Source organism: Pseudophryne corroboree, chromosome 3, assembly GCF_028390025.1.
Source record: "Pseudophryne corroboree isolate aPseCor3 chromosome 3, aPseCor3.hap2, whole genome shotgun sequence".
Lineage (NCBI taxonomy): Eukaryota > Metazoa > Chordata > Amphibia > Anura > Myobatrachidae > Pseudophryne > Pseudophryne corroboree.
In genome coordinates, this window is record NC_086446.1 from 798,182,919 (window position 1) to 798,196,337 (window position 13,419).

Genomic DNA, 13,419 nt, shown 5'->3' on the forward strand with positions numbered 1-13,419 from the left:
AACTGTCTGTTGCCCCAGTGCTAGGGATGGCTGTGTGGTTCCAGTTTGCTGCACCCGGCTTCCTGTACGAGTCTCGCCCACATTCAGCCCTGAGATGTGTCACTGATGAGTTGTGTACCTAGGAGGTGACACGCATTTCGCAGCTCTGTGTTCCTCTGTGGTGGCTGCAGTGTAAGACTCCGGAACAAGTCATCTCTGTCTCCTATATATTCTCCCTTCTGACTTAAAGTCACATTAAAGTTACAGTTACAACGTACTAATATTTAGGTTTTAGCTGAATTTGTATATTTTGAACTTAGTCCTGGATGTGGTGCGTCCTCCTTACTGCGTACACTGCTGTACGGTTATTTCAATGACATGACAATGAAGGTGTTGCTGTATTTGTGTTTCATGTCAGTGTGCCTGGCCGCAGACGTTGTTCAGAACCCAAAGTTCAAGCTGGTTCGGCCTTTGGAGACGGTGATAATGAACTGCACCCATGAGGACGCAAGCTTTAATTATAAGTACTGGTACCGCCAGGGGAAGGGGGAAGCCCTGCTTCTCATTGGCTACGCATACAGGACAGACAAAGCCACTATGGAGGTCACAGATGAGAGAATCACTATGAAGCCTGATGGTCCTCTGAAGAACATCTTAAGCATTACTAACGTCTCAGCGGCAGACAGCGCTGTGTATTACTGTGCCAGCAGCATCCACAGTGACAGAGTCGCAGAGTGAGGCTGTACAGAAATGAGGCACCGGCTGCCTCCTGCAGGTGACAGATATAATACCCAACTGAAGCAGAATTCTCCGTCCCAACATCAAAATTACCGTGCGGAAATCAGTGATGCTGTTATAGGCTGGGGGCATAAAGCTACTATTTATTATTGCTAATTAATTCTAAGGCATCATAAATAAAAATATTTTTTTTCTTTTTTTAAAATTCTCATAAAATGCAGATGCAACAAAACGCAGGTATGCATGGTGCTACATTACTATTCTGCCTTTAAAGGAGCTAACGTGTAAGATTACGCCATCTACAGATGGCGTTACACCGGGTCCAAGCTCTGGAATGTAACACATTGGTGTATATGCGGTAAATGGCCAGACCTCCGAATACAGCATACAGCATTTTTTTAGGTTTGCCTACAAAACACACATTGATGCATCCCGCCGTCAGTGTGAAACGAAACGCGCCAAGCCTGTACGTGTTTTGGAGAGAGAGACGTATTGTGACAGCGTCTGTGTGTTGCGATAGATAATTAGCATTTCTGCAGAAGTACACAAAAGCATATATTTTATTTTATTACTACTTTTAGTATGTTTTTGGATTGATTGTGGATATGGGGTTATTCAGAGATGAACGCAGATCGTTGCAAAGGCAGCCATATCTGCGTTCATCTCAGCACAGTCGCATCGGAACTAAGGTTGGCCCCTGGTAGCGCAGCCTGGCTGCTCTGTAAGGTGGTCGGCCACCATTTTTTCCCCCGGAGTGGCTGCGAGTGATGACACGCAGCAGCCCCGAAAACTGTCCTAGCCTGCCCCCTTTCACCCTACCCCTCCCAACGCCATATCGCTGCCCTACAAACACCCGGCTCTGTCAATCACATTGTGGTTGCATCCATCAGGGACGCGACCATTAATGTGTGTGACCGTGCAGCCGATGCTGTCGGGTCTGAATGACCCCCACTATGTACATGAAACTTATAAGCAATCCGTGGAGTAACTTCTTACCCTTATAAAAAACACTCTTATCTAAATACAAATAAATATATTAAAGAATGTTTAATTAATGGAAATCTGAATTGGGTAATAGCAGCCAGGACATAAAATTAAGACCTGGGGAAATTTACTAAGAATCATTTTAGGAGAGATTTCATATCACCTATTATCGCCCCTTATCAGCCCTAATCGCTGGAACAAAAATTGCTCATTTACTAACAAGAGTTTTCACTTGCGTCTTTGTCTTTCAATGGTGTACTGTACGTTATGGATTTTTGGCATGAGCGATTTGTGTCGTATCTGCGGTTTTCACATGGCAAGTCACTTCAGAAGTTGCTTTATAATTCGCAGTAGAAGGCCTCCGAAGTCGCATGTCAACACAAAGGAGATCACGCCTCAATTTGACCCACAAGTTGCACCTTAATTCGCATCAAATCGCTGAAAAGCAGCAAAATCCCCCAACACATTCTGATTGGTTCAGTCATAATTAAAATAGTTTTCACATGTTGCTATTTGGAAGCGGTGGATTGTGGTGAGATGTTTGAGTGATTTTGGTAAGGCTTTTGATGGAACGTAGGCAAAAAAATGTTTTTCACATGTCAAGATGCTGAAAAAAATCAGTGAATTGTTTTCTAGTATTGAGGTGCGATTTTTTTGCGATTTTGATGCGGATTCGTGCACATTTGCAAAGACGATTCTACATAAATGTACAATTTCCTTTGATCCAGTCTTATTTTGGTGATGTTTGTGCCGATGGTGATTTACCACGATTTGGAGTACAAAGTCGCATTTGACATGTGACTTCCATACGAATTGATCCTTGGTAAAATTCACCATTCGCAAAATCGTGTATTTTTGGGGGAAAAAAAGGCAAATTGACCAGTTGACCTTTAGTAAATTTCCCCCCAGGTCGGATACACTGCAGGTCAGATACAGTACGGGTTACACTGCAGGTCAGATACAGTGCGAATCAGATACAGTGCAGTTACAGTGTAGGTCAGATACAGTGCAGTTACAGTGTAGGTCAGATACAGTGTGGATTACAGTGCAGGTCAGATACAGTACGAGTCAGATACAGTGCAGCTTACAGTGCAGGCCTGATACAGTGCAGTTACAGTGTAGGTCAGATACAGTATGGGTTTGATACACCAATAGTGCACTTATTGTGGCTTGAGGGTTTCCCTTATGGTAAATGCCCTCAGTGGTGTCTGTGAGGATGATGAAGGTCCGAGCGCTGCAGTATACACAGCACTCTGTCAGTGCCTGTCATGCGGGCTTGTGTGTGCGGACTGTGGCTGCAGTAGAACAAAAATGCATAGATACAGGGGATGCCGTGCCCAGCATCCTATGTGCACTCTGCCCGGCAGTGTCCTCAGTGCAGGGGTGCCAGTGGTGTCCTGGATGTGGTGGGTGTTGTGACCAGTGCCCTATGTGCACTCTGGCCGGCGGGGTCCTCAGTGCAGGTGTGGTGTCCGCAGTGCAGGGGTGCCGGTGGTGTCCTGGATGCAGTGGGTGTTGTGACCAGTGCCCTATGTGCACTCTGCCCGGCAGTGTCCTCAGTGCTGGGGTGCCGGTGGTGTCCTGGATGCAGTGGGTGCTGTGAAAAGTGCCCTATGTGCACTCTGGCCGGCAGTGTCCTCAGTGCAGAGGTGTCGGTGGTGTCCTGGATGCAGTGGGTGTTGTGACCAGTGCCCTATGTGCACTCTGGCCGGCGGGGTCCTCAGTGCAGGTGTGGTGTCCGCAGTGCAGGGGTGCCGGTGGTGTCCTGGATGCAGTGGTTGTTGTGACCAGTGCCCTATGTGCACTCTGCCCGTCAGTGTCCTCAGTGCAGGGGTGCCGGTGGTGTCCTGGATGCAGTGGGTGCTGTGACCAGTGCCCTATGTGCACTCTGGCCGGCAGTGTCCTCAGTGCAGGGGTGCCGGTGGTGTCCTGGATGCAGTGGGTGTCGGTGGTGTCCTGGATGCAGTGGGTGCTGTGACCAGTGCCCTATGTGCACTCTGGCCGGCAGTGTCCTCAGTGCAGAGGTGTCGGTGGTGTCCTGGATGCAGTGGGTGCTGTGACCAGTGCCCTATGTGCACTCTGGCCGGTGGGGTCCTCAGTGCAGGGGGTGGCCAGTACCTCGCATGTGCTCTGTCTTGGTGTGACCTCTGTGGGAGATGGGGAGTATGGCGGGAGGTTGCCCAGACATTCCCGGGGTGTCCCATGGGGATGCATTCAATATCCCGGCTGTCAGGATCTCGGCGCTCAGCATGCCGGCGCCGGGATCTCGACACCTATTCTCCCTCTTGGGGTGACCCCCGCAAGGGGCTCTTATGCGCTCGCCCCACTGCCGGCATTCCGGCGCCCAGCATTCCGCGGGGAGAATTCTGACCGCTGGGATGACGGGCGCTGGTATATCTATACCAACCCGTCCCACGAGCCCTTTAAAATACAAAATAAAAAAGTCAGCTGGAAGCATGCTGCGAGACCTCAGTGGAAATGATGGGGCCCATTGAAGTCTATGGGGAAGAACTTATTGGCTGAGAGCCGCACTCAGCCAATCAGCGGTCAACCCATTGATTTCAATGGGACTTTGAAATTGGCGCCCAAATCCAAAAACCCGCTAGACCTGACAGCTGGAAGATGATTTTTTTTGCCTCGTTTTGGGATCCAATGCAGGCTAGGAGATCAGAGTCCTGGCTGCATCTCCTCGGCTCCTGTAAATTCGGGTGGACTCTACTCTCTAAGAGCCCGCTAATCTGTAATCATTTATTCCATGTTGGTGGCAGCCACATGACTTAATTAAAGAAGGTTGTTAGTTATCCAGCCATTCTGAGGTGGTGGTAAGGGGAAAGTTTTTAAAGTGACTACGAGGTGGCTGCACCTATGTGACCATATAACCTACTGCTAAAACCTTGACTTTACAGAATGTACATTGAGCTGCAGCACAAACTGGGCAGCCGGAAGAGCTGCATGTGATTCTCTGAAGTCTTCCTCACATTATCTAGAAGCCAAAGTCTTCCTTACACTCCACAGACCTCATCAGATCAAACATGTCTGTCCCTCATTACTCAGCGTCCCCCTGACAGCTGGCGTCTGTAGGCCAATGCTTCCATTACCTCCGGGAGTCACGCCGCTGACTGAGCTTCCAGACACACTGTACTCTGTGTTTTATAGCATCATAGAGGTCACCTGATCAGGCCAATTTAATTTGTTACAATAAATATATAGAAAGAGAGCACATGCAGTTTTCATTAATTTAATTATATTTTTAAAAAAGACAAAAAATGTCTAATACATATTAATACTTGAAAAATACCATGAGAACAATACCCTCTATTGTGCTGTAACAATAGTAATATTAATTTTCCACACCTAGTTAACAACGCTCCCAGCAGGAGCTTAGTACGGTGGGCTACAAAATATTCTGGAAACAGAGGAGGTGAGACACGGTTCTTGAATCCACAACAAATTTATTATATGCAAATATATGTGACAACGAATCTGAGCATATACTGATACCTGTCTGCATGATTGAATGGTATGAAATTCAGAATTAATCCTACTGTTGCAGGACTCATTACGTTCCTTTGAATAAATATATAAAAATGATCCATCTAAGTGAGTGGCTCTGGATGGTGCGGGACAGACAGCTATGATAGCTATTTAAGCTGCCACAAAAGTGATTTTGGAATCCAAACTATTACCAAATTGTGACCACAAGTTGATACAGTAATGTGGACTTTCTAGGTGTGGAAAATTAATATTAATATTGTTACAGCACAATAGAGGGTATAGTTCTCATGGTATTTTTAAAGTATTAGTATGTATATGTCGATTAGAAATTTTTTGTCTTTTTTAAAAATATAATTAAATTAATTAAAACTGCATGCGCTCTCTTTCTATATATTTATTGTAATTAACTCATTGGTATTTGTTCAGACTGCCAAGTGGGAGCTGCATATAAGTTGTTTATTCTTGTTGACCAGTTATATTAATTAGAAGTAGTATCTGCGCCTGAATTAATATACACCCACCGACAGAGATAGGAACCTTGCTGTTCTGTTGTGTGTCAGTGGGTGGCTATTATTTGTATTTGTTGTGCAATTTAATTTGTTGCCCATTCAAAGCTGTGAAACCCAATATATCACCCTTACTCAGCAACCATGCCAGCTGCAGAACCCGGCTCACCAGTCCATACACTAACCCTCAGGGGCACAGAAAAAAGGTTACCCCTATTGGAAATATCACTGCAGAAAGCCATGTATTGTGCTGTACGAAGACTAAAGACAGGAAACAGGAAACCAGAGGTAACAACACTCAGAGCGAGTCAGGAAACTTCCCCAGTTACTGATACCGCCAAGTTCTTCTACAAGAACCAGCAATGAGGAGACATGGGGAACGTTTTCTCATCCAAACCTTTATCCTGTGTAAGATACAACCAAGTCTCAAATCCAGAGAATTATACTAGATAATGCACTTTTATCTGCTTTATCATGACCTGTTTATTTTGTTTTATGGGGGTACACAAATAGTGACGATGTGCTCACATTATTACTAATAACGGTAACCCAACATAACTGATTTTACTGGAGATAGAGGAAAGATCTGCGATGCCGACATCACGAGCTGTCGGTAGAATTAAATGCCGGCACATTGTACCCATCGGCGCTCACTGGATACCCCTCTCTGAACAAAATAATCATTGTTTGCAATGAGACACAATTAAAATCTACTTCCAAAAGTAGGCATGGTTCTTTACAGTAACAGCATTAAAGTTACTGTGTTATCTGCTTAATCTGATTGGGCGCCTTTTTGATAAAACATGATACATGTGTCAATAACAGCCGTCATGTAGATCTCAGCAGCCGTCGGACAGATTTTGGAAACATTTGTTTAATTTTTCAGGCAAAATTGCAAGCGGAATAATTGTTTTACCTCTTGGATCATAAAAAATAGTTTTTTATGGGTATGTGATTATAATTAATGTGCGGTGGGATATATTTTTTAAAGTCTTTATAACTACTTTTAAAACAAATGTAATAATGGAAATAATGAATTACATGAATAATAGTAAAGAACATAATGATAAATACAGTGATAATAAATGTTGCATTTATTACGCTTGTAAAGGCCTATGCCGGGGAGAGGAGGTTTCCCAGAAAGAACCGTTCATGACTGTGAAAGTGGGAGAGACGGCGCAGATTCCCTGCTCGCACACTGACCAGAGCTACATCACCATGCTGTGGTACCAGCAGAAGGCAGGGCAAGGCATGAAACTCCTGGCTTATTCCACGGGACAGGGCAACCAAGAAATAGAAGAAAAGGAAGAGGATAAAAGGTGGAGCCTGGACAGGCCGGATATTCTGCTGTCAAACTTGAATATAGCCAGAACCAGTATCCAGGATTCTGCTGTGTATTTCTGCGCCACGAGTACACAGTAACTTACAGCAGATCAGACATGAGCCAATAACTTCCATCCCTGTATAATAACATTGGACTATAAATGATAGATAATTCCAGTGTCCACCAGCAGGGGGAGCCAGTTCTCTCTTATTCATTTCTCACTTGTATTTCAAGTTGTCTCAAAAGTTGCTGAGATTAGCAATAAATGAGACCACACACAAAACACTAATATAACAGTACCAACATAAAACCAGCTCAGCAATCATATTTAGGGGGTCATTCCGAGTTGATCGCAGCAGGAAATTTTTTAGCAGTTGGGCAAAACCATGTGCACTGCAGGGGAGGCAGATATAACATGTGCAGAGAGAGTTAGATTTGGGTGTGGTGTGTTCAATCTGCAATCTAAATTGCAGTGTAAAAATAAAGCAGCCAGTATTACACTGCACAGAAATAAAATAACCCACCCAAATCTAACTCTCTCTGCAAATGTTATATCTGCCCCCCCTGCAGTGCACATGGTTTTGCCCAATTGCTAACAAACTTGCTGCTGCGATCAACTTGGAATTACCCCCATAATGTAGCCGGTTTTACAAATCGTTTATGGTGACTTTACCAAATACTGGTGATTCTTTATGTTACACTGTGCCCAGTGTGCATTAGCGGGGGATGGGGGTCATTCCGAGTTGATCGCTAGCTGCCGTTGTTCGCTGCGTAGCGTTCAGTGAAAAAAACGGCTAATCTGCGCATGCGTATGCACCGCAATGCGCAAGCGCGTCGTACGGGTACGAAGTCCTTTGTGGTTTTGCACTGGTTCTGGCGACGATTCCAATCGCACAGCCGATCGATAGGAGATTGACAGGAAGAAGGCGTTTCTGGGTGTCAACTGACCGTTTTCTGGGAGTGTTTGGAAAAACGCAGGCGTGGCCGGGCGTTTGCTGGGCGGGTGTCTGACGTCATTACCGTGTCACTCGTCGCAGCAATCATCGCACAGAATAAGTAACTACAGGGCTGGTCTTGTTTTGCACAAAATGTGTTTGCAGGCGCTTTGCTGCGCAGGCGTTCACACTCCTGCAAAGCGAAAATACACTCCCAGTGGGTGGCGACTATGCGTTTGCACGGCTGCTAAATACTGCTAGCGAGCGATCAACTCGGAATGACCCCCGATGTCTCTTATGAGAAGAATGGAGTTAACAGATAACACAATTGAGTGCTGCGAGGTTCAAAGTCCTGGGGGTCTATTTACTAATCATTGGCGAGAGATAAAGTGGCGAGAGATAAAGTACCAGCCAATCAGCTCCTAACTGCCATGTTACAGGCTGTGCTTGAAAAATGACAGGAGCTGGTTGTTTGCTACGTTATCTCCGTCCACTTTATCTCTCTCCAAGGCTTAGTAAATAGACCCTCTAGTTTGGGTTGTGATGATCTTGTCAACACTCTGATCAACAATTTCCCAAATCCATCTCCACGATCTCATTGCGTCTCCTTAGAATTTCCGCTCGTCATGAAGAATTAGGGGTCCATTTACTAAGCTTTGTAGAGTGGTTAAGTGGAGAGAGATAAAGTACCAGCCGATCAGCTCCTAACTGCCATGTTACAGGTATATCAGGTGTGAAGAAGACAGAAGTGTGAGCCCGGTTGTGTTATCTCTGCAATGCTGCAAGTGCCTCTGTTATATCCCGGGATCATCTCCGGCATACAGCAACTCTCTCTACTGATACAGGGCCCTTGTTTCCCTAGGACGCCTGGGCGCTGGTGCAGAAGATAATATATGATTTATCCAAAGCCAGATCCATTTCTTTGAAGCCCCTCTTTGAGTTCTCTATTGCATGACCCCCAAGCAAATGCCCTTTAGCCCCTTTATAAGGGATATTCATGGATGTAACAAATCCGGGCCTGGTCTGGAGGCACCAAGTCTTAGCGCAAGTCTTCCCCAGGACCCCCTGTGAGGAATTGTGCGCTTTCCTAGCAACACTGCGCAGGATGACTGTGCCCCGATTATCAGATGGGATCAGCTGGAAATGGTGGACTGTGAAGAGGCACAGGTACTGATGTACTGGGCACTGGAATAACTCATGCTGACGAGGCACGAGGCATAGGTGTTCCAGAGATTGGCATGACAGACGGTAGTGAGGCACGAGGAACAGGTGTTTCTTATTAAATATAACAGCCGTGTCACTGGTATGCATTTACTAAACTCCAATGAAATTATTTTTTGGGGAAAAAAGGGACGGGTTTTCTGGATTTCCCCAATTTCTGGGCTTGTTGCAATTAGAAGCATAAACGTATGAATTGGCTCCACTATGTCATTACGACTGGTTGTTGTTTGTCTAATCCAGCTGTATATATAAGGAATGATGGCTGGTATACAGATGGGAGGAAATGTGTTGCCTGACAACATCAGAGTCACATGACAAGAACCAGCCAACCAGGAATGAGTCAGTCACCAAAGTAGGGCGGGTGCTGCAGGGTGGTATACAGTGATCTGGCACATCACAGCTCCCCGTATATCGCTGCTCTCGCCCTTCCTATAGGATAGCCGGAAACAGCTGCATCGCTTGTTATACAATGAGGACTCACCCGAGTCTGCTGCTGGCTGTGACCAGTATTCTGTGTGAGTCTGACCACCCTGCCGCACGCGTCTAGATTCCCCACCAGTGTATTATTCCGCAGCCTTTGTTATATCTATCTCCTCAGCAGCTGTACAATTATACAGTTATAATAGAGCAGGGAACATAAATCCATCAAAACACGCAGCGAGGTCGCTGATATGTAATATGATAGGAGGTAACACCTGTGCCGGTGACACGTTCCTACCTCACACCTCTCTGTGCTCCTCTCTTCCACAGGTCGCTGCTGGGGGGTGCGGGTCACCCAGGATAAGAAGCTGGTGGTGAGAAATCTGGGAGAACCTGTAGAGATGTCATGTTACCAGAGTGAATCCACCTACCTCAGCATGTACTGGTACCAGCAGAAGCCGGGAGAGGGGCTGAAGCTGATGGTCTACTCATCGGGAACCAACGACCAGACCATGGAACCTAACTATACAACCACATGGACCCTGAACAGAAACGACACCCACAACTCTCTGCTCACCCTGAAGGCTGCAGCCGCACAGGACAGTGCTGTGTATTTCTGTGCAGCCAGCTCACACAGACACTAAAGCCAGTGCAACACCTGGCACTAAATGCCGCTCATTGTACAGAGGCAGCGGCTTCCTGTGCATCGTGCAATCCTGGGACACTGCCAAGGCCACACTTCCCATAGCTCACAGTCGTATCCCACACGGAAGTTACCGGGGAAAGTGACAGATACTCCATACAAATGGTTCCCTTATGCTGGTGACACAATATCAGTGACACTAGTGTTCTGTGCAGTCACTGTATTGTATGATGTATAGCACACTAGTGTTCTGTACAGTCACTGTATTGTATGATGTATAGCACAATAGTGTCCTGTACAGTCACTGTATTGTATGATGTATAGCACACTAGTGTTCTGTGCAGTCACTGTATTGTATGATGTATAGCACACTAGTGTTCTGTACAGTCACTGTATTGTATGATGTATAGCACACTAGTGTTCTGTACAGTCACTGCATTGTATGATGTAGAGCGCACTAGTGTTCTGTACAGTCACTGTATTGTATGATGTATAGCGCACAAGTGTTCTGTTCAGTCACTGTATTGTATGATGTATAGCACACTAGTGTTCTGTGCAGTCACTGTATTGTATGATGTATAGCACACAACTGTCCTGTACAGTCACTGTATTGTATGATGTGTAGCACACTAGTGTTCTGTACAGTCACTGTATTGTATGATGTGCAGCACACTAGTGTTCTGTACAGTCACTGTATTGTATGATGTATAGCACACTAGTGTTCTGTGCAGTCACTGTATTGTATGATGTATAGCACACTAGTGTTCTGTGCAGTCACTGTATTGTATGATGTATAGCACACTAGTGTTCTTTACAGTCACTGTATTGTATGATGTATAGCACACTAGTGTTCTGTACAGTCACTGTATTGTATGATGTATAGCACACTAGTGTTCTGTACAGTCACTGTATTGTATGATGTATAGCACACTAATGTTCTGTACAGTCACTGTATTGTATGACGTATAGCACACTAGTGTTCTGTACAGTCACTGTATTGTATGATGTATAGCACACTAGTGTTCTGTACAGTCACTGTATTGTATGATGTGTAGCACACTAGTGTTCTGTACAGTCACTGTATTGTATGATGTATAGCACACTAATGTTCTGTACAGTCACTGTATTGTATGATGTATAGCACACTAGTGTTCTGTGCAGTCACTGTACTGTATGATGTATAGCACACTAGTGTTCTGTGCAGTCACTGTATTGTATGATGTGTAGCACACTAGTTTTCTGTGCAGTCACTGTATTGTATGATGTATAGCACACTAGTGTTCTGTGCAGTCACCGTATTGTATGATGTATAGCACACTACTGTTCTGTTCTGTACTGTCACTGTATTGTATGATGTATAGCACACTAGTGTTCTGTGCAGTCACTGTATTGTATGTAGAGCACACTAGTGTTCTGTGCAGTCACTGTATTGTATGATGTATAGCACACTAGTGTTCTGTACAGCCACTGTATTGTATGATGTATAGCACACTAGTGTTCTGTACAGTCACTGTATTGTATGATGTATATGTTAGGATCTCCTGCTCTGTGCTGCCACGGCGCCATGGCAACCGGGAGGCAAGTGTTAGCGAAGTAACCTGAGCGCAGCTGATACTCCGGTCCGGGTTTTTACTGTGTAGTGGTTACAGGCTCTGTGCACGGCAGGGAATCCGGCGCTGGTTTTGTGCTCAGTCTGTGAGGTCTGAGTGGGGCGTGGACAGCACCTGCTATATAAACCATCCTCTCAGGCTAGGCAAATGCTGCTGAATCTTTGTTTGTTAGTCAGTTCCAGAGAGTTAGCTAGTACTGTGTGACTTTGTATTTACTTGTTGCTTACTGCGAATAGGCCTTGGGATTCGGTACTTCATTCTGCCAATCCGGACCTAGCAGTAAGACTGGAGTCAGTTGTTTGACCTGCTGGGGTTCTTTTGCTATTCTGTGAACCCAGCAGGTTAGCGGCTGTACTCTCAGACCTGCTTGCTTAATCCTCCCTCACTGTGCAGGGCGTCCAGGTGTCAGTTTAGTGGCAGTAAGCTGAACCTGTGCCCTGCAAGTGGGGGTTAGGATTGTGGATACTCTCCTTGTGTCTATATTTCTATCTCTGACCAAGGAGTTTATTCCCACACCCGTTGGTAACCCTTTGGGGTTTTTTCTGTTGCTCTTAGCAACATCATTTCAGGTGCTCCACATGTGAAATCACTACACATCGCTTCATTGTCCGCTCTATTCCATCTGAGCATTCCTGACACTAGGGAGACACCCAATTCCTGAGCCTTTGGGCTTCTCCGTTCACTTTGTGTTTATTAGTTATTCCATCACCTCCTGTGTATGTTATGTTATACTGTCTGTGAGTTCGTTTGCTTCGCTTCCCTCTCTGTTCATACACCGGTATACTCCTGTTAGCACTGGTGTGCGTAACATATTCAGCAGTCCTATTCCTGTTGAAATTTTGTGGGAATATGGAGCATACCCCTCAAAATACTTTGCAACAGGTGGTCGATCAGGTACAGGTCCTGACTCGACAATTTAATGAGATGTCCATTAAAATGAACACCCCGCAGGCCGCTAGCGGAGCTCCCGCAGCAGCAGCGGCAAGTTCAGGGGTTAAGGAGCCGAAAGTAAATCTCCCGGATCGTTTTTCTGGAGATCGCTCGCAGTTCTTTTGTTTCAAGGAGAGCTGTAAGCTATATTTCAGGCTTAGGCCCCAGTCTTCTGGGTCGGAGATTCAGCGGGTGGGCATGGTGATTTCCTTGCTACAAGGAGACCCACAGGTCTGGGCATATGGGTTACAACCTGACTGTCCGTCGCTTAAAAGTGTTGATGCTTTTTTTACGGCACTGGGCATTTTGCATGATGACCCTGACAAGATGGCTTCAGCCGAGGCTCAGATTACGGTTCTTAAGCAAGGGCGACGGCCAGCTGAGGTTTATAGTACGGAGTTTCGGAGGTTGGCTCATGATACCCAGTGGAATGACCCAGCCCTGAGAAACCAGTACCGAAGGGGCCTTTCTGACCAGATAAAGGACCAACTGGTACAATAGCCCTCGCCTGATAGCTTAGATCAGCTCATGCAGTTATCCATCCGGGTGGATAGACGACTGAGAGAGTGTAGGCTTGAAAGGGAGACCGCAGTTTCCTTTTTTCCCAAGGGAACCTCAGACTCTGAGGAATATT

The 13,419-nt window shown here is 45.8% G+C and overlaps 1 gene segment (V, D, J or C); it reads left to right on the forward strand.

The window, feature by feature from the left end:
- Positions 1–357: 357 nt before the first annotated feature.
- Positions 358–717, forward strand: LOC135057442 (T cell receptor alpha variable 5-like). The segment is given in 1 exon segment: positions 358–717. A coding segment is annotated over 1 exon segment (360 nt).
- Positions 718–13,419: the final 12,702 nt, after the last annotated feature.